The sequence below is a fragment of the Erpetoichthys calabaricus genome, chromosome 6, assembly GCF_900747795.2.
Source record: "Erpetoichthys calabaricus chromosome 6, fErpCal1.3, whole genome shotgun sequence".
Taxonomy (NCBI): Eukaryota; Metazoa; Chordata; class Cladistia; order Polypteriformes; family Polypteridae; genus Erpetoichthys; species Erpetoichthys calabaricus.
Genome location: NC_041399.2, coordinates 176181606 through 176202251, shown reverse-complemented (window position 1 = coordinate 176202251; position 20646 = coordinate 176181606). Strand labels below are relative to the sequence as shown.

The 20646-nt window shown below is 38.3% G+C and overlaps 1 protein-coding gene across 13 annotated transcripts in view; it reads right to left on the bottom strand.

Moving 5' to 3' along the window:
* dip2ca (disco-interacting protein 2 homolog Ca) overlaps window positions 1–20646 on the bottom strand; it is a 559093-nt gene that overhangs the window by 81784 nt on the left and 456663 nt on the right. For all 13 annotated transcript variants that reach the window (XM_051929039.1, XM_051929043.1, XM_051929041.1 and 10 more), the window contains 3 exons: window positions 20090–20229; window positions 19375–19511; window positions 18143–18351 (listed from right to left, as the gene is read on the bottom strand). In XM_051929039.1, the coding sequence (XP_051784999.1) occupies window positions 18143–18351; window positions 19375–19511; window positions 20090–20229 (486 nt within the window). The remainder of the gene's footprint in view (window positions 1–18142; window positions 18352–19374; window positions 19512–20089; window positions 20230–20646) is intronic.

Genomic DNA, 20646 nt, shown 5'->3' with positions numbered 1-20646 from the left:
TGCCAATCTGACAAATTTCAGTAATTTTGTCCTATTTCTAATCTACCCATCATTTCCAAAATTCTTGAAAAAATAGTGGCTATTCAACTTCATTCTCATTTATCTCAAAATAATCTATATGAACAGTTCCAGTCTGGTTTTCGTCCCCTCCACAGTACAGAAACTGTACTTATAAAAATTACTAATGACCTCTTTATGGCAGCTGATTCTGGTTTAATTACTATTCTCATCCTCCTTAATCTGAGTGCAGCCTTTGACACTATTTATCATACTACTCTTCTCAATAGATTATGTTCGATTGGCATTACCCACACTCCACTAGATTGGTTCAGATCCTACCTCTTAGGCCGCACTCAATTTGTTCAGCTTAAAACTTTCACATCCCATCCCACTGCTTTTACTTCAGGTGGACAGAGCCCTGGGGCCCCTCCTTTTCATTATTTACCTCCTTCCCCTTGGAAATATCTTTCGTAAATATAACATTAGCTTCCACTGTTATGCTGTTGACACCCAACTCTATCTCACTAGCAAACTTACTGCTTCCTTTCCACCCTCCTCACTTATTGATTGCATAGCAGAAATCAAATCCTGGTTTTCTTCAAATTTTCTTAAATTAAATAGTGACAAAACTGAGGTTCTCCTCATTGGTACAAAATCAACATTATCCAAAACTGATCATTTTTCATTTGTTATTGATAATTCCTCTGTCTCCCCTTCCCCACAGGTTAAGAGTCTGGGTGTCATCCTTGACAGTACTTTATCCTTTCAGTCCCACATCAATAACATCTCCCAGTCTGCATATTTCCACTTGCGTAACATTAATCATATTCGCCCCTCCCTCACTCTTCACACCACTGCTATCCTTGTTCATAGTCTTGTCACTTCTCCTCTGGATTATTGCAATTCCCTTTTCTTTGGTCTTTCTCACAAATCTCTTTATAAGCTTCAACTGGTCCAGAATTCAGCTGCCTGCATCATTACTAGAACCCCCTCTATTAATCATATCACTCCCGTTTTACAGTAGCTTCATTGGCTTCCAGCTATCCAAATCCTTGCCCCTCCATATCTGTCTGACCTCCTCCATGTTGCCATTACCTCCCATACCCTTAGATCCTCTTCCTCCATCCACTTGACTGTCCCCTTCATCCAACTTACCACCAGCTCTGGAACTGACTACCATCTGAGCTTAGAAATATTGAATCATTTTCACTTTTCAAATCTAAACTTAAAAATCATTTGTTTAAGACTGCTTTTTCTCTTTAATTACAATTGCTCTGTCTGATTTTAATTTTCGTATTTTAGTTTTGTTTTATCTATTGTTCGGTGTCCTTGAGTGTTTAGAAAGGCGCCTAGAAATAAATAAAATGTATTATTATTATTATTAATAGTGTGAAACAGATATGAACAATATGTTGATGTAATGCTTAAAAATCAAACTGTTTTTGATATTGGTTCAGTACCTCGTGAAGATGGAAAAGGCATAAGGAATGCATAAAAATCCATCACTTAACTAACAATGTGGTATCTGCTGAGGTTTTGCTTCTAACCTTTGAATGTACAAAGAGAATTCTACTCAGAAGAAGTGATTGTAAACTAACTAACCACTTGTACTGCAGGCCCCAATAAGGCCACTTCTGATACCGAGAGAACTGGAAATAGTGCTACTGTTTCCACGACCAACTCTTATTTCTGTACATTACGGGATACCGAGTATACGAGTGATTGTAGGCATTGGTGATATTGGCAGAATTTGAAAGTGAAGTACTGCACTGATAAGAAGCTCCACAATACTAGTAACAAACAAAAATGTGATTTTTTTCTTTCAAATGTTTCTTTATAGAATGTTACAAGATCAGGAAATGTTCTAAATTGGCCGATTGAATAATTTTAGGCTAGTAAGATATTTATGATTCAGTCATGCAACTCTCATAATTTCGTATGTTCTTCTTTTGGTTGCTCCCATTAGGGGTTGCCACAGTGGATCATCTTTCTCCATATCTTCCTGTCCTCTGCATCTTGCTCTGTTACACCCATCACCTGCATGTCCTCTCACGCCACATCCACAAACCTTCTCTTAGGTCTTCCTTTTTTCCTCCTGCCTGGCAGCTCTATCCTTAGCATACTTTTCCCAGTATACCAAGCATCTCTCCTCTGAACATGTCCAAACAAAAGCAATCTCTCTTCTCTGATTTGTCTCCAAATCGTCCAACCTGAGCTGACCCTCTAATGTTCTGCTTTCTAATCCAGTCCATCCTCGTCACACCCAATGCAAATCTTAACATCTTTATCTCTGCCACCTCCAGCTCTGTCTCCTGTTTTTTGGTCAGTGCCAACATCTCCAACCCATATAACAAAGCTGGTCTCACTACTGTCCTGTAGACCTTCCCATTCACTCTTGCAGATACCTGTCTTTCACAAATTACTCCTGACACTTTTCGCCCTCCATTCCATCCTGCCTGCACTCTCTTTTTCACCTCTCTTCCACAATCCCCATTACTCTGTACTGTTGATTGATCCCATGTATTTAAACTCATCTACCATTGCCAACTCTACTCCCTGCATCCTCATCATTCCACTGACCTCCCTCTCATCCCCACACATGTATTATGTCTTGTTCCTACTGACCTTCATTCCTCTCCTCTCTAGAGCATATCTCCACCTCTCTAGGGTCCACTCAAGCTGCTCCCTAATCTTGCTACAGTCATCAGCAAACATCATAGTCCATGGGGACTCCTGTTTAATCTCGTCTTTCAACCTGTCCATCACCATCGCAAATAAGAAAGGGCTCAGAGCTGATCGCTGATATAATCCCGCTGATGAATTCATCACTCCTACTGCAGACCTCACCACTGTCACACTTCCCTCGTGCATACCCTTTACAACTCTTACATACTTCTCTGCCACTCCCGATTTCCTCATACAATACCAAAACTTCTTTTGAGGCACCCTGTCATATGTTTTCTCCAGGTCCATAAAGACAATGCAACTCCTTCTGGCCTCTCTATACTTCTCGTACGCCGACAGTCTTCGAGAACCACAAGAACAGGGCAGTGGGATCCACTGTAATACACGCCGGGGTAAATGACGTGAGACACAGACAGTCTGAGATTCTCAAGGCGGACTTCACAGCACTAATCAAAGCCACGAAGGAGAGGACCCCATCTGCAAGAATCTTCATCTCGGGTCCCCAACCTCTTGTTAGAATATCAAATGAGTATTACAGTCGGGATTAAACACCTGGCTGAAAGGCTTCTGCGAGAATCAATACATCAGGTTCATAGACAACTGGGACCTCTTCTGGGAGAGGCTGCGTTTCTTCAAGCAGGATGGTCTGCATCCAAATAGATTCGGCACCCAAAAACATCGCTAAGGTAATTCGTCTCTCTTGACTCGCTATTTCTACTCCTAACCCTTTCCGTAATGCTTTGCTAGGATATGATAATTCTTTAACAAAGTCTTCCGCAAAAGTGCGCTGCATTACTACTCTAATAACTAACCTCAATGCATGTAAGAAATCTAGGCAGTGTGGCATAAATACGAATAATTTAATTACAATTACACCTTTAGATGAACAATGTATTAAATCTATAAAAACAGATTATATATTAAATAAAAAATATGCACAGAGCGGTAAAATTAAAAAAATAACTTAATTTCTATCTCAAATACCCATAACACACATAAAATTCAGCTCTGCTCTTCTGAAACATCAAATATGGTTTTATTAAATGTTAGAGCATTAACCAACAAGATGTTTTCCATCAACGGTCTTATTAGTGATAGGAAAATTGATTTTATTGCACTAAGTGAAACGTGGCTTAGCTCTGATGGCACGGCTGTTTTAATCAAATCTGCACCTCCAAATTACAGCTTTGCTTGTGCGGATCGCCAAGGAAAGAGAGGCGGAGGTTTAGCAAACATTTACTCGAGCCAGTTAAAGTGTAAAGATGTCCGTTTTGGTAAATTCAAGTCCTTTGAGTATCTTGCCGTTGTTATTCATGGAGATTCTCAGTTTCTAGTATTATCCGTGTATAGACCTCCTAAATACAATGCGTCTTGCGTCTTTCTTTGAGGAATACTCAGACTTGGTTTCAATTATAATTACAAACTATGACACGCTCCTAATAGTTGGTGACTTTAATTTTCACATCGATAAACAGTGTGACCCAAAAGTAAAAGAATTTATGAATTGAGACAGCTCATTTATCAGCCTACACATAAAGCAGGTCATACGTTAGACTTAGTAATTACTAAAGGACTGAAAGTTGATGTGAAGCAGATCATTGATAATTGGTCTATCAGACCATTTTCTTTTACTATTTAATATAGAAATAATGATAGAAAACATTCACAAGAAGCATATTGTTAAAAAACGCTTGTTTGATTCATCAGCAGCTTCAAAATTTACAAACATTCTAAGCAACCAGTCCGTTTGTAGTGCTAACTACAATAACGGGGATAATGTAAATAGTAAGGTGGAAAAATGTAATACTAAGGTGAGAGCTGCTGCTGACAAAGTCGCACCTGAAAAGACAGTTAAAAAATCTTCTAGTATTGATATGCCATGGAAGACCCAAAGAGTGTCTGATTTAAAGAGAACATGCCGGAGAGTTGAGCGTAAATAGAGAAAAATTAAACTAACTATCCATTATGAGATATTGAAGGTTAAAATAACAGAATACAACACCACAGTCCATCTTGAGAGGCACTGCTATTTCTCTAGAATTATAAATAACAATGCTAGTAATCCCAAAGTCTTATTCTCTGATTGATCATCTGCTAACCCTAGCTAACTCAATGGAATGCCTCCAGAATACTTCCAGTGAAACTTGTGAGGGTATTGCTGTATTTTTCAATCAAAAAATTAATGATATTAGAAATAATATAGTATGTCTCACCATCACTGCGCATCCTCTTAAGCCCCAGTAGTCCATTATAAACAAATTAAATTCTTTCACCAGGATAGATTTACCTGATTTATATAAAATAATTTCTTAACTGAGACTCTCCACTTGCGTCCTTGACCCAATACCAACAAGTTTTTTCAAAGAAGTATTGGGCATGTTAATTGATAGTATTCTTGACATAGTAAACACGTCATTAGATATGGGGGTCTTCCCAGACTGTCTTAAGACTGCTGTAGTTAAACCCCTACTCAAGAAAAATAATCTCGACTCCACTGCTTTTGAAAATTTTAGACCTATTTCTAACCTGCCTTTCTTAAGTAAAATTCTAGAGAAGGCAGTCATTATGCAGCTAAATGACCACCTCAGTAAACATGCTATTCTTGATAAGTTTCAGTCGGGTTTTAGAACAAATCACAGTACAGAAACTGCACTCGTTAAAGTAGTAAATGACTTGCGGGTAAATGCAGACAGGCCATTTATCTGTTCTCATCCTCTTAGATCTGAGTGTCGTATTTGATACCATTGATCACAATATTCTTAGAAATCGCATTAGTCAGTGGGTGGTAGTGATGTGTCGTTCGCGAACGAGCCGGCTCTAAGAGCCGATGCTTTGAAGCGAATGAGAGGAGCCGATGCCCGTCGAGCAGAGCCGAAGCTTCAGCCGCTCCTGCTCAGCTCTGCTGAAAGTCCATTCGGCAGGGGCAGGACTTTACTTATATGGGCACACAGAACATTGGCTCATAATGCCAGCTCGTTCACGAACAACACATCAGACTAGGATCGTACCATTATGTGAAAGAAGGAAGGAGGGCAGATGCTCCGAACAGGCCAGGTAAAGTGTCGCTCTGTGTACCTGTCGCTGCGACATGATGAGGAGCCAGATTTAAATGCAAGCGCATCGTGAAGAAAAAAAGAAGAGTGAAGAATTGAGTGAAAGCCGAAAAAGAAGCAGCATCTGGCTGCATTTCAGTGATATTGGAGACTGCAAAGCTAAGTGCAGAATTTGTAATATGAAAATATCCGTTAGAGCAGAGTCAACAACAAACCTGCACAGACATATAAGAACCACCCACCAATCCGTGCAACTGGAGGAGAGCATGCCCTCTCTCCTACCATCCACTGACCCTGGAAAAGAGCCAAGTACTTCTGCTGCAGCATCCACTGTCTTACCGAAAACTGCAGGTATAACACGGTCTTCAGTTCAAACCAAAATAAGCACATTTATTCCAAAACAAATGACGCCAAACAAACAAATAAGTGTCGATGAGGAGCTGGCTAAAATGATAGCTAGCGACTTTCAACCATTTTCCATTGTGGAGGACAGAGGATTTACAACTTTTGTATGGTCTCCCTAGCAAAAAAACTTTGTCCCAAACAATTATTCCATAACTATATATCTGAGGATGGAGTACAACACTGTGCTTTCAGAAACCACTGCTCTGGAAAAAAGGTAGCATTTAATGACAACAAAGCTGTGGATGAGGCATTTCAAAGAATAAGTGCAGCAGCAGCAAGATGTAACCCCAGCAGCCTGTCTGCTCCTCCATCAGAGGGCCAAGAGGAAGAAATTGGAGCAGGTCTGTGTTCACAGGAACCACAAGCTTCTGCTGTGTGGAGGCTCTTGACGAAAGAGCAACAGGAGACACTGCAAGGAGAAATCCCACAGCTGATGCTATGCTGGAGTTGAGGTCCTATCTTGAGGAGCCCCTTATCCAAAGATCTGAAGACTCACTGAGCTGGTGGGAGGCCAAGGCTGCAGTCTACCCACGCCTGGTTAAGGTAATGGTAGGAAGACTTTGCATTGTCGCTACATCGGTCCCCTCAGAAAGAGTCTTCTCAAAAACAGGACAAATAATCACGGAGAGGAGAAATTGCATCAGCCCATCTAAGCTGAGGCATCTGGCATTTCTGAATACTAACCTGGCCTAAAAACTTTTATTCAAAGAGTCATAGTGTTGTGTTGTTGTTGTTGAGTTTGGCCTTTATTTAATTTGTTTGCTGTGGTTTTGTGTTAAGTTGTTCATTTAAAGCTTTTATTAAAATGTTAAACAATAGTAACTGTGTATTTATTGTAATGAAAAAATGCATAAAAATACTGTCTGAAAACAACGAATAAGAAATTGCTTATACACAAACCATTCATAATTGCTTAATTAGGCTAAAATATAAGCATCCACGTGATACTAAACGAAGAGCCATTCGGGAGCCGTAAGAGCCGGCTCTTTAAAGGGAGCTGATCCAAAAGAGCCGAAGCTTTGAAAAGAGCCAGAGTTCCCATCACTAGTGGGTGGGCCTCTCTGGCAGTGTCTTAAATTGGTTTGAATCCTACCTGACAGGTAGAAAATTCTTTGTTAGTTGTGGTAATTATACTTCAAAGACACATATTTTATATGGTGTTCCACAAGGCTCTATCTTCGGTCCGCTGCTCTTTTCGATTTACATGCTTCCGTTAGGTCAGATTATCTCGGGGCATAACGTGAGCTATGCTGATGACACGCAGCTGTGTTTATCAAGAGCACCTGATGACCCCGACTCTGTTGTTTCACTAACACAATGTCTTACTTGTGTTCCTGAGTGGATGAGTAGTAATTTTCTCAAGCTAAATAAAGAGAAAACTGAAATTTTAGTGATAGGCAATAATGGATATAATGAGGTTATTAGAAATAAACTTGATGCATTAGGATTAAAAGTCAAGATGGAGGTAAAGAATTTAGGGGTAACTGTTGACTGTGACCTGAATTTTAAATCGCATATTAATCAAATCACTAGGACAGCATTTTTTCACTTAAGAAATATAGCAAAAGTTAGACCTCTTATATTATTGAAAGATTCTGCGAAATTAGTTCACCCTTTTGTTTTCAGTTGACTAGATTACTGTAATGCACTCCTCTCAGGACTACCCAAAAAAGATAAAAATCAATTGCAACTAGTGCAGAATGCAGCTGCTAGAATCCCAACTAGGAAAAGAAAATCCGAGCACATTTCTCCAGTTTTGATGTCACTACACTGGTTACCTGTGTCATTCAGAATTGACTTTAAAATACTGCTTATGGTTTATAAAGCCTTAAATAATCTCACTCCATCTTATATATCGGAATGTCTGACATCTTATATTCCAAATCGTAACCTTAGATCTTCAAATAAGTGTCTACTTAGAATTCCAAGAGCTAAACTTAAAAGAAGTGGTGAGGCAGCCTTCTGCTGTTATGCACCTAAAATCTGGAATAGCCTGCCAATAGGAATTCGCCAGGCTGATATGGTGGAGCACTTTAAAAAAACTGCTAAAAACACATTACTTTAACATGGCTTTCTCATAACTTCATTTTAATTTAATCCTGATGCTCTACATATTCAATTAATTATCATTACTATTCATGGTGGCTCCAAAATCTGTACTAACCCCTACTTTCCCTTCTGTTCTATTTCTGGTTTTCTGTGGTGGCGACTTGCGCCACCACCACCTAATCAAAGCACCATGATGTCCCCACATTGATGGATTAAAGGCCAGAAGTCCATGTGACTGTCATCATCAAGTCCTTCCATGAAAACCCTGAATACAATGAGGACTGATCATTTATGTTAGGTAGAATGCCTAGAGGGGGCTGGGCGGTCTCGTGGCCTCGGAACCCCTGCAGATTTTATTTTGTTTCTCTAGCCATCTGGAGTTTTTTTGTTTTTTCTGTCCTCCCTCACCATCGGACCTTACTTTTATTTTAATTCTTACTTTGTCCTTTTTTCTCTTTCTTCATCATGTAAAGCACTTTGAGCTACATTATTTGTATGAAAATGTGCTATATAAATAAATGTTGATGTTGTTTTTCTCTATCAAAACACTCAGAGCAAACATCTGTGGTGCTCTTTACTGGCATGAAAACATATTGCTGCTCACTAATCATCACCTTCCTTCTTAACCTAGATTCTACTACTCTTTCCCATAACTTCATGCTGTGGCACATCAATTTTATCCCCCCTGTAGTTACTACAGCTCTGCACATCCCCCTTATTCTTAAAAATCAGTACCAGTACACTTCTTCTCCACTCCCCAGGAAACCTCTCACGTTCTAAGTTTCCATTAAACAATCTGGTTAAAAACTCCACTGCCATCTCTCCTAAACACCTCCATGCTTCCACAGGTATGTCACCTGGACCAACGGCCTTTCCATTCTTCATCCTCTTCATATTTATTCATTCTTCATGTCCTTATTTCCTCCTTGCTAATTCGCTACACTTCCTGATTCACTATCACCACATTGTCCAACCTTCTCTCTCTTTCTTCTATTCTCTTCTCATTTTCTTCTATGATAATTTGGTAAACTGGACACAAATTTATTTCTTAATTGTACTGCATGCCAAACAATATCAGCTTATATGCCATTTTATTATGATTATAATTATTATTATTATGCAGTATTATCCTTTATTAGCATCTTTTACCTCTGTATATTGCATAGCATTCTTCAACTTAAGTATTATCCCACAAAACGGGAAAAACAAAATAATTACAGTGTTTCACACCTATTTTACCATTATAGGCCATATACAGAACAAACAGCTTCCAACAGTGAATTTGCGGATAGTGGATAGGTGTTGAGGAACAGAAGTATTGATTATGTACATTTTAAGCACATTAGAATGTAAAACAGCATACTACAGACCAGCATTCACTTAAAATGTGGTTTCTGCACAGGGTTGTTGTGTTCATTTTACGAAATGGAAAGGAGTACAAGAATGATGAAGCAATTAGAGTAGAAACAGTCTTCTAAAGAAGCCAGTGGTTGTTTGGACACATAATGAAAACACCTGCAGTGGAGTGTCCGAGGCATGAGTCACCAAGGAAGGAACTGAGACAAACTAAGCTGGCCTGAGAATACCAGAGTATTTCTTAGACGTAGTACAGTATAAGTAGAATGGCACTGGGGATGGAGTGATCTGTCTAACTTGCTACACTGTTCCCTGGACTCTCACCAGGACAAGCTGATGGACAGTGAATAAGCAAGTAAACTAATTAAACAGAGCTCTTCATAAATCATATACACGGTAACACAATACATTGAGTCCCTCACCCAAACCAAAAAGAAAAGAATAACATGATCAAAAAAGTGAGAAAAAGTATAAATGTGATCAAACCTAGTTTGACAGGTGCTAGGTGAGGAGTGTGCCACAAACTGAAGATTCTGCAAGTAGTTTTATGTGAATGAACCTTTATTCTAATTTTAAGCAGTACATCTTTATCAGTGTGCCATGCAGTAGGGCAGGAGTACTGGAGTACTGAGTCAAAAATGAATCAGGGCTTTGAATAACATTCTTTGGGCACCATGGTAGGCTAGACATCAGCTCACCAATTATGAACAAATAGTTTGGACCTCAGGTTAATTTTGAAGATAGAAATGTAGCTGGCATTAGAATTTTTGTTCTTATGCATCTTTGGTCTGTTGTTCCAAGCCAAAGACAGAGTATGTAATGCTAAAGAAGGAGTATTTTATTTATAATCATGTTAAACTATTCAAATCTAATAATTAATTTACGGAAGCAAACCCGAGCCTTAAAATGAACATACAGTAGTGGTGTGGATGGAAAATTTTGATAAGAAAAGATTTAATTTCACCTTGATGGACTTTTGAAAATGTTTGAAAGTAATCATCAAAAGAGCTACTAGGTTGAGTAATGTCATGGTGTGGTGCTTTGAAATGGAAAGTTGGACACAATAGTCATTTCATTTTGATAATGATGTCCTATGAACTTGAAAGCATCTTGCTCAGTAGATCTATTTATCTATGAGCATTTAAATACAGTATTCTTATGAAACAGCCCTGTGTGAATATTCACTTAAGCTGAGTTAGGTTCACACACTGTTACAGTTAAAGTTCTACAACTTCAACTTAAAAGACAAAAGAAATTGCCAGGTAGAGACTCATAAATAGAATAAAATTAATACTGCATGAATTACTTTTTTTAATAGCATAATGAACTTCAAAAAACAAAAACAAAACAGTCCTACCTATATGTATCCAAATAGAATTGTATCTACTATAACTGATTTTGCACATTTATTTTTAGAGATGGGAATAGAACAGTTATATGTGCACATAAACATAAGAGACATCTGTCTGGCATGCTTAGCAATGGGAGAATGCAGGCAGCTGTGCCCCCTTCTCAGCTTGATGACAATCTCACACTCTGTTCTTAATAAACATGAAGCTGTGATGGCAACTGGTATTAAGTACAATATTTCAGCATTTGCAGTTTCAATCAGTAGACTCAGCTGTGATGGGGATATAGTGTAATATTCATCTTTGAAAATCAGTTCCATAATCCACATTTAATTTAAAGTTATCACTGCAGCACTTTTCTACATATACAGTCTATGACTCTGCATTTCACAGTCTATGACTCTGCATTTCACATACATCTGATTAATGAGGTCAATATGAATTGTGTGCCATTAGCTTTAATCTATAAAGGCTGATTTATACTTCTGTGTTGAGCCTGCGCTGTAGGCTAAAATGTTGAAAGCAGTTTATAGATCTGCATCGCACTGTGTTCCAGGCACATGTCTGAAAACTAGTTGGTGGTGTTGCAGGACACAAGAAAAGCAAAGGATCATTAAAATGCAAGCAGTTTTTGCCCTCCAGGATCATTGCTTAGGTCTAGAATTCACAAAGAAAAACCTCTCCAAAGAACTGTGTAAAATCCCCCTAAGAAAATGTATTTGAAACATTAATAATAATAATAATAATATCCTGATAGGATTCTTAAGTTGCTTAATGGGCTGCAGCCTATTGAAACCAAATTGTGCTCAAAGCAGGAAAAAATGCACTAGTACACCACAGGACCCACTCACATTCACATCCACAATGGGACAATTTAAAGTCAGTACTCTTCTTAATCTGCATGTCTTTGGGGATGTGGGTGGAATACCCAAAATGACCTGGGGAAAACACGTAAAGTCCACACAGACAATGACGGGTTGCATGTTTCAAGTAACTGGATCTGTCAAGTAACAACCCTGACCACTGTGTTACCATGCTGCTCATTATAATTATTATTATGACAAGCATTGTAACCATATAGGGACTGTTTGAATTTTTAACCACACATTAACAGTATAATCATATAACAAAGTATTTTGTTATGTTTCAGTGACAATACCATGTAAGTGTTAACTTGAAACACTGTGTACTTTCATATTCTCACAATGTAACAAACATCCTTAATTACGAGTACAAAGAGCTGGTATCAAAATGTGATACAGTATATTTTTTTATCCAGTAAGACACATCAGTAGAGAACACAAACTGTATGTTTTGTCTGTACCAGCAAGCCCGCGATTCTCGAAAGAATCGCAAATCCAAGAATGGCAATCACTTTCTGTTCCCTCCGATACTTGGAGGGATGAAATATCATGGAAGGTGGGTGCGTACTGGGAAAGCTCATTTAATTAAATAAACATATTTGTACTAAAGTGGTTTCTTTTTGGAGCTGTGGCTCATCTGCGCCTTCGTTTATTGTTTTTATCCATGCAGTCTCTTTTTCGTTTATCTATGGCTGTGTCGTCAGCGAGAAGTCGTTTGATGACGGCGGCGGATTCGCGTGCTGAAGTGACCATTGGGGCGGATCCGGTGCGGTGGTGTGGGCGGTCGCGTTCGGGCGGCTGTACAACCTTGCGTGCACGCTTTACCTCAGGTTTAGTTCACAGGTTGTAGCCATGGTAAAGTTTTCATTTAATTAAATAAACATATTTGTACTAAAGTGGTGCTCTTTCATTGTGGAGCCGTGACGTCTTTGCTTCTGGTGTGTCTGAAGCGTGTCGTAGGAGCCTCCGTGTATTGTTTTTATCCATGCGGTCTCGTCTTTGTTGTTCTGTGGCTGTGTCGTTAGGTAGAAGTTGTTTACTGTTAGGAAGCATACTCCAACTTGCACACATTGACTGCTGGCACAGTGGATTAGAGCAGGTGTAGTTTACAGGTCGTGGTGTTTGGGCACCACACACTGACTCTGGGAACTACAGGCTCGGTTTTGTATTACAAATCGTTGAGCTCTTTCCATTTGGAGCCGTGACTCCTTTGCCTCTGCTGACACCGACTGCTGGCACAGTGCATTAATCCCAATGAATTTTCATGAACAGTGGACTCATTATAGAATGCGTTCTCAGCTACCTGGCGGAATTGTTCAGCGTCTGTCCGTCGTTCCTGTCTTTGGCTTTTTCTTTGTTGGAATACTGAACGTCTTAAACCTTTTAAACGACTTTGTAGCCTTTCTGCAGTTTCTTTTTGGATCCGTGCCTCTCTTGCATCTGGTGTTGCAGAAGCGTGTTGTAGGAGCCTTCGTTCATTGTTTTTATCCATACGGGCTCGGTTTTGTATTTGTAATCGCTGAGCTCTTTGTTTTTGGAGCCGGGACTCCTTTGCTTGTGCGGTTTCAGAGGCGCATTGTAGGCGCCTTCATTCATTGTTTTTATCCATGCAGGCTCGTTTTTGTATTTCCGTTAGTTGAGCTGTTTCTTTTTGGAGCCGTGACTTCTTTGCTTCTGGTGTTAGTGAAGCGTGTTGTAGGAGCCTCTGTTTATTGTTTTTATCCATGCGGTCTTGTTTTTGTTTCTCTGTGGCTGTGTCGTTAGGTACAATTCTTACTTTTAATACTGAATTTCCGCACAGTGGATTAGAGCAGGTTTAGTTCACAGGTTGTGTTGTTTGGGCGCCACCTACTGACTCTGGGAAGCCGCTGGGTTTGACTCTGAGGCGCAGTGCGCATGCGGTGCGTCCGCCGTCCGTGCATTAATTAAACTGTCGTTTAGTAATATAGATGTTCTCTATACAATCATACACTCTTTGACAGATATGGACCAAATTTTGCATACTTGATCTCTAGGAACATATGGACAAAATAGACTACTTTGGAACCCAAAATTTTGACCCTGAGGGTTCATATGTAGAATTTCATGATAAAATGTTAAGTATTGTGGTAATACCACTAATATTTGCAGAAATCTTGCATGACACCACCTGGAATAACCTCTGATGGCGCAAAGCCCAGAACTATGCCAAGTTAGCAGCAAACTCTGGACACAACTTTAAATAAATTCCTAGCAGTTGTGATAAGGCAAAACAGACAACAAAGTCAGGATTCTGCAACATGATTCATACTCTTGAGCCGAGGTACATTATTCTATCGCAACAGATTTTGTTAGATGCAGAAATTCCCGAAATACACAATGAGGCTAAATTGGATTTAAGGCCGAAAGAGTTGCCCTGCCATGGGATTCATGGACTTCAATAGCCACGCAGTGTTATGTTACAGTAACATCACATCATATAACCTAGGGGTGTCAAACTCCAGGCCTGGAGGGCCGCAGTGGCTGCTAGTTTTCATTCTAACCCTTCTCGTAATAAGTGACCAGTTTTCACTGCTAATTAACTACTTTTCTTTGGCCTTGTTTTTAAGGATTCAGTCCCCTGAATTGATTCTTGTCTTAATTAAATGACAGCCAAACAGAAATGAGACATGAAACGAGCTAACAGATGACCAATTAAACTGGGGATTCAAACTCAAACCAATTTCACTCCAACCAGTTTCTTAATGAGATGCTTATTGTTGCTGTTAATTAAACCCATCATTTAATTCCATGGCTTGTTGCTGCTTTCATTCTGCCACAGCAGACATTTCCAAAACTGTCGATGTTCTGTTTTACTGAGACTTTCACCTTTCTTTATTTTCAGCTATTGTGTGATGGGCACAGGTTAGCTGGTAATGTGGCGGCTTGTTTTGTGTCTCATTATGGTTAGGCTGCTAATTAAGGAAAAAGAAACAACAAAGGGGTCAGAGTCACGTCAATCAAAACAAAGGCAAAAGAAGTGAATTAGCAGCAAAAACTGATCACTAATAAAGGAGATGGTTTGAATGAAAACCTGCACCTACTGCGGCCCTCCAGGACACCCTGATATAACCCTTCGACACCCCTGATATAACCAAAGAATGGTGCTCATCCTGTTATGTCCTGAAAACCTTAGTTGTACATGAAAGTCATACCTGGGTTAACATGGCTGAACTACTTCATAATGTCACAGAGGAATAGGTAACTGAAGAAAAAGAGCCAGTGTCAGCCATTGACAATGCGGTGAATAAGCTTGTTGCAGCAAAAGCACAAATTGTTGGATCTTCTACAGCACAGGCCAATTACTAATGTGCTAACCTGGTGGAATAGTGTGCATGATATGGCACTTCCAGTGTAAAATGTCTTAATTCCATACATTTCTATTATTATGGATACAGTTATGAAGTTTACTTGGTAACTCTATAAAAACACTTTAATTTAAAATATGTATATCATTTCTTTACTTACACTGATTTGAAAATGTAAAATTGGACAGGAAACCTCCTTTCAATGAAAAATTATTTTACATTCAAGGACTCATTTGTCTTAATTACATATCTGTCTTACGTTATCCAAAAAAAGTGGGCATTATTTACAAAATCAAATCAGAAAAAGTTGGGACGGTATGGAAACTGCAAATTTAACAAATGCAGTGATTCTTAAATTTACTTTGACTTTTATTTCATTACAGATAGTAGGAACCCAATATATTTCATGATTTGTCTGGTCAACTTCATTTAATTTGTTAATATCCACCCATTCCTGCATTTTAGGCCTGCAACACATTCCAAAAATTAGGTCCAGTAATGAGGTAAAATAAGGGTGCACCTGTGATTTCCGATCCCTCAAATGGCACTGCATCAAGAACTGTCACTCATCAATAGCTGATTGAACCAAAAGGGCAAGGGATTACTTTGGCAAACCTTTGTCAAGCACTACAATACCGAGTTACATTCACAAATGCCACTTAAAAATTTTCTGTGCAAAAAAGAAGCCTTACAGTTAGGTCCATAAATATTTGGACAGAGACAACTTTTTTCTAATTTTGGTTCTGTACATTACCACAATGAATTTTAAATGAAACAACTCAGATGCAGTTGAAGTGCAGACTTTCAGCTTTAATTCAGTGGGGTGAACAAAACGATTGCATAAAAATGTGAGGCAACTAAAGCATTTTTTAACACAATCCCTTCATTTCAGGGGCTCAAAATTAATTGGACAAATTAAATAACTGAAAATAAAATGTTCATTTCTAATACTTGGTTGAAAACCCTTTGCTGGCCATGATAGCCTGAAGTCTTGAACTCATGGACATCACCAAATGCTGCGTTTCCTCCTTTTTAATGCTCTGCCAGACCTTTACTGCAGCGGCTTTCAGTTGTTGTTTGTTTGTGGGCCTTTCTGTCTGAAGTTTAGTCTTCAACAAGTGAAATGCCTGCTTAATTGGGTTAAGATCAGGTGACTGACTTGGCCATTCAAGAATTTTCCACTTCTTTGCTTTAATAAAGTCCTGGGTTGCTTTGGCTGTATGTTTTGGGTCATTGTCCATCTGTATTATGAAACGCTGCCCAATCAATTTGACTGCATTTAGCTGGATTTGAGCAGACAGTATGTCTCTGAACACCTCAGAATTCATTCGGCTGTTTCTGTCCTGTGTCACATCATCAATAAACACCAGTGTCCCAGTGCCACTGGCAGCCATGCACGCCCAAGCCATCACTCTGCCTCCACCGTGTTTTACAGATGATGTGGTATGCTTTGGATAATGAGCTGTTCCACGCCTTCTCCATACTTTTTTATTGCCATCATTCTGGTAGAGGTTGATCTTGGTTTCATCTGTCCAAAGAATGTTTTTCCAGAACTGTGCTGGCTTTTTTTAGATGTTCTTTAGCAAAGTCCAATCTAGCCTTTCTATTCATGTTAACCATATTCAGAAGCAGTGTTGACTGCTCTGGGCTCGGAGGCATCTGGGATGGATCATCACACAGTGGAAATGTATATTGTGGTCAGATCAATCATTATTCCAGATCTTATTTGGAAGAAATGGACGCTGTGTGCTCCGGACCAAAAATGAAAAGGACCATCCAAACTATTATTAGCAGCAAGTACAAAAGCCAGGGTCTGTCATGGTACAGGGATGTGTCAGTGCCCTTGGAAAAGGTAATTTATACTTATGTGAATGCAGCATTAATGAAGAAAACTATATTGAGATTTCAGAGCAACAGATGCTGCTGTCAAGATGACATCTTTTCCAGGGACACCCATGCATTTTTCAACAAGACAATACAAAACCACATTCTGCACACATTAAAAAGGCATGGCTGCAGAAGAAGAGGGTATAGGTACTGGACTGGCCTGTCTGTAGTACTGACCTGTCCCCAGCAGAGATTGTGTGGAGAATTTTTAAACAAAAAATGCAACATCGACGACCCTGTACTGTTGCACACCTAAAGACATGTTTGCAGGAAAATGGGACAAAATAACACCTGAAACACATCATTGCTTGGTATCCTCAGTGCCAAAACGTCTTTTAAGTGCTGTGAGAAGAAACGGTGACATTACAAAGTGGTGAGTGCTTTACCGTCTTGGGTTCATACTGTCTGCAATGAAATAAAAGTCAAAAGTGCATTTAAGAATCACTGCATATTTTTTATGTGCATTTTCCATACTGTCCCAACTTTTTCTTTTTTGGTGTTGTATTTTTTGCACATTATTTATGCATCATTTTTTTTCATCTAATTTTAATTTGTTTTTCATTGCATGTAATTACTTCCTTGACATCTTGTAAAGCACTTTGAGCTAGATTATTTGTAAATGTAAATATGTGGTATAGAAATAAGTGTTGTGTTTTGTACAATGTATTAAATGCAGGAATGCCAAAAATCTTTTTTTTGGCATATTGTATTTTGTTATACCCAATTACTTATTGATGAGGAAGCATTTTTTCTCAGAATAAATTTACTTCAGTTAAAAGTTGCATTTCTCTTGCATTTTCAGTATGAGATTAAGGTCATTCACTTAAGGTAAATTATTTATAATCTTTTTTACTCATCTTTACTGGAGAGCCAATAATTGTGGTGAAGACCCTATATACAGTAAATACTTGCCTCAAGTTTCACCCATGTGCCTGTGTTTGTGTTTCTCCTTCAATGGACCGACTTGCTCTTTTTACATTATACTTTATAAGGAGAAGGGAGTAAGGAAAATAAATGAATGGGTAAGTCAACTGCCTATCACCCTCCATGTTCAATATAAACTTTCAGTTTTACCAACCACATATTCTCTGTAAATTCCTTATTAAATTATCTGTTTTTATAATCATTAAATCAGTATTACTGATATTGTGTTTTGGAAAAACACCTACCTTCCCCTGTAGACAAATTTCATGGGTTCTACAGCAAGGGCAGTGGCGACTATGTCATCAGCATTATGCCTACGCCCACAGACGACCATCAGTCCATCCATTTTTCCCACAATGAACACCAGCCCACCAGGACCTATGAACCCCAGCAACCCAGTTCTTACAAATGGGTATTCGCTGATGGGTGCACCTGAACCTGTCATGGGGAAAACCTAGAGGGGGGAAAATAAAAATCAAAAAACACAGGCAAATGAAAAACAAGAGGTGATAAAAATAAATGAGTTATTTTCAAACAGTACACTTCTAAAATTGAATAAAAAGATGCAGTGATTCTGCAACAAAAAAAAGATAACACTGTTCCAAAAGTATCAAAAAAAGAATAATAATAATAATAACTTAATATTATAATTTTCATATAAAACTTTGGTAAACTTAAAAACAGTTTAAACAAATTGAGGAAATCTTAGCAAGTCACTGGGTTTATTTTTAAAACCCAGCTGCAACACTTGCACATTCACAGTTAACAGAGTTAATAATCTTTTATGACAGGTATTATATTAACTTCATTCGAAGTGATCATTTATTAATAGTATTAACATTTTTACCTGAGGGATTAAATATTTTTTAGCCAAGTCTAAATAAAATGTAGGCATTATAGTCAACATCTGATTAACCTTTGTACATCTCATTTTTCCAAATTACTGTACATTTAAAACATCGCAACATTAATGGCAGTTTCTTAATAATATGAATACTAAAAATCAATTTCAACAATTTGTAACATGTAGAACTGACGATTTTAATAGTGTAATGTGAAGTTGTTCACTTACTGCTCTACAGCTAAGTTACAAAATGAAAGCATGCATCACAACCTGCTTTGTAGTTTCAGTTTTCATATTGCTATGGCTCCCATGGCACAATGGCTTTCAGTTAAATTTAGAGCTTAGCTCCTCTCTTATCTGATTAAACATGTTAATGACTATACGCCAGAGTGTACACTGTGACCACAAGATGAAGGTCATTTTCAAATTTTTAGGATAAATAAAACCACTGTAGAGGACAGAGCCTTTAGCTGTTAACGTGCTGAATTTTAAGGCTAGCTTACAAAATAGTTATGAAGTTCTAGATAAAAGAGTAAGAAGTTTAATTGTGCTCAAGTATTTGTGAATTAAGCATGGTAAAGCATATGCATGGTCTGTATCATTCAGAAAAGTTCACTAATCTCACTTTCTTACCTCAAATGTATTTTTGGTCATACCAGACAGACCATAGTAGGATGTACCAGTAGCAATGGAGCAAACACATAGCTCTCCAATTTCATCTGTCTTGCATAACTGGGGAATCCCATCTGGTCTCACTACACACATAAGAGCTGAAGAGATAAACCAGAATGTCATAAGGTGACAACTTTTCATATCATTGGTTGTGATGCATCAATCAGGGCTTTTAGCTGATTTTACTCCACCTAAACTGGTTGGCCTGGGAAATGGATAAGTGAGCAATGCTAAAAACTATGCTGTATAATAATTCTTATTTAAATAAAAGCAACCAAAGAAAGCTCAGGCAGTATGCCAAATGAACTAAAAGACATTTTTTCTTTTTAACTTGCTTCATGTGCTGAGCTCCAAGCTTTCAGGTTTTGGTAAATAAACAGTAATTACATAATGCCAAAACATACTCATTAATAGCAAATGTCTGCATGATCTAGCACAAAATTTGGGAACAGTTCTGTCATAATTCTAATCATAAATAAGTCAGAGGAACCTTTAGAAAAAAGTCTATATACATTTACGTAAAAACTCAAAAAACATTTTCTTAATTCTAGGTTTGCCACATGCAATACTGCATATTACAGCAAGAACACCCTTGTCACAAGTCATAAAACATTCATTTAGGTTTGGCTATTACATTACATCTGAAGAACTGAAATACAAATATGTGATGGCTCACCTCCTGGCATCACTGTTCCAACATCTTGTACTGTCAGAACAGACAGCTTTTCCTCAGAATCCACTCTAATGACACCATAACTCAAACCATGCATTGAGAGAACGCCTCGACCTGGTGGCTGGTTGGTATCATCTGTTGGCCTATAAAACACATATTGTTTTTCTCTAAATTCTCTACAATCACAAAGCAAAAAAAAAAAAAATAAATCCATGCAGTCATGGAAATTTATCATGAATATATCAAAATGTTTCATACTTTGGTTTATACCATTTCTTTATAATTTATACTAATTGCTTTTAAATGGAACAGGGCAAACCATAGTATAACAGTGGACTCCACACGCCTTAGTAAGAAACTGTTTACTCTGTGCCATCCAGTAAACAATTTGGTAGCATCTAATGTACTAGCACACTCACAGCACATACTCATGGGTGTTATAAAACATTTACTTGACCTGTAACTATATAAAATATGTTCCTGTACTATCAAGTAGTTTATAAATAAAAAACAGAAGCTCTCTTAATTCAAAAGAATAACATGAACACTATTGGTTAAAA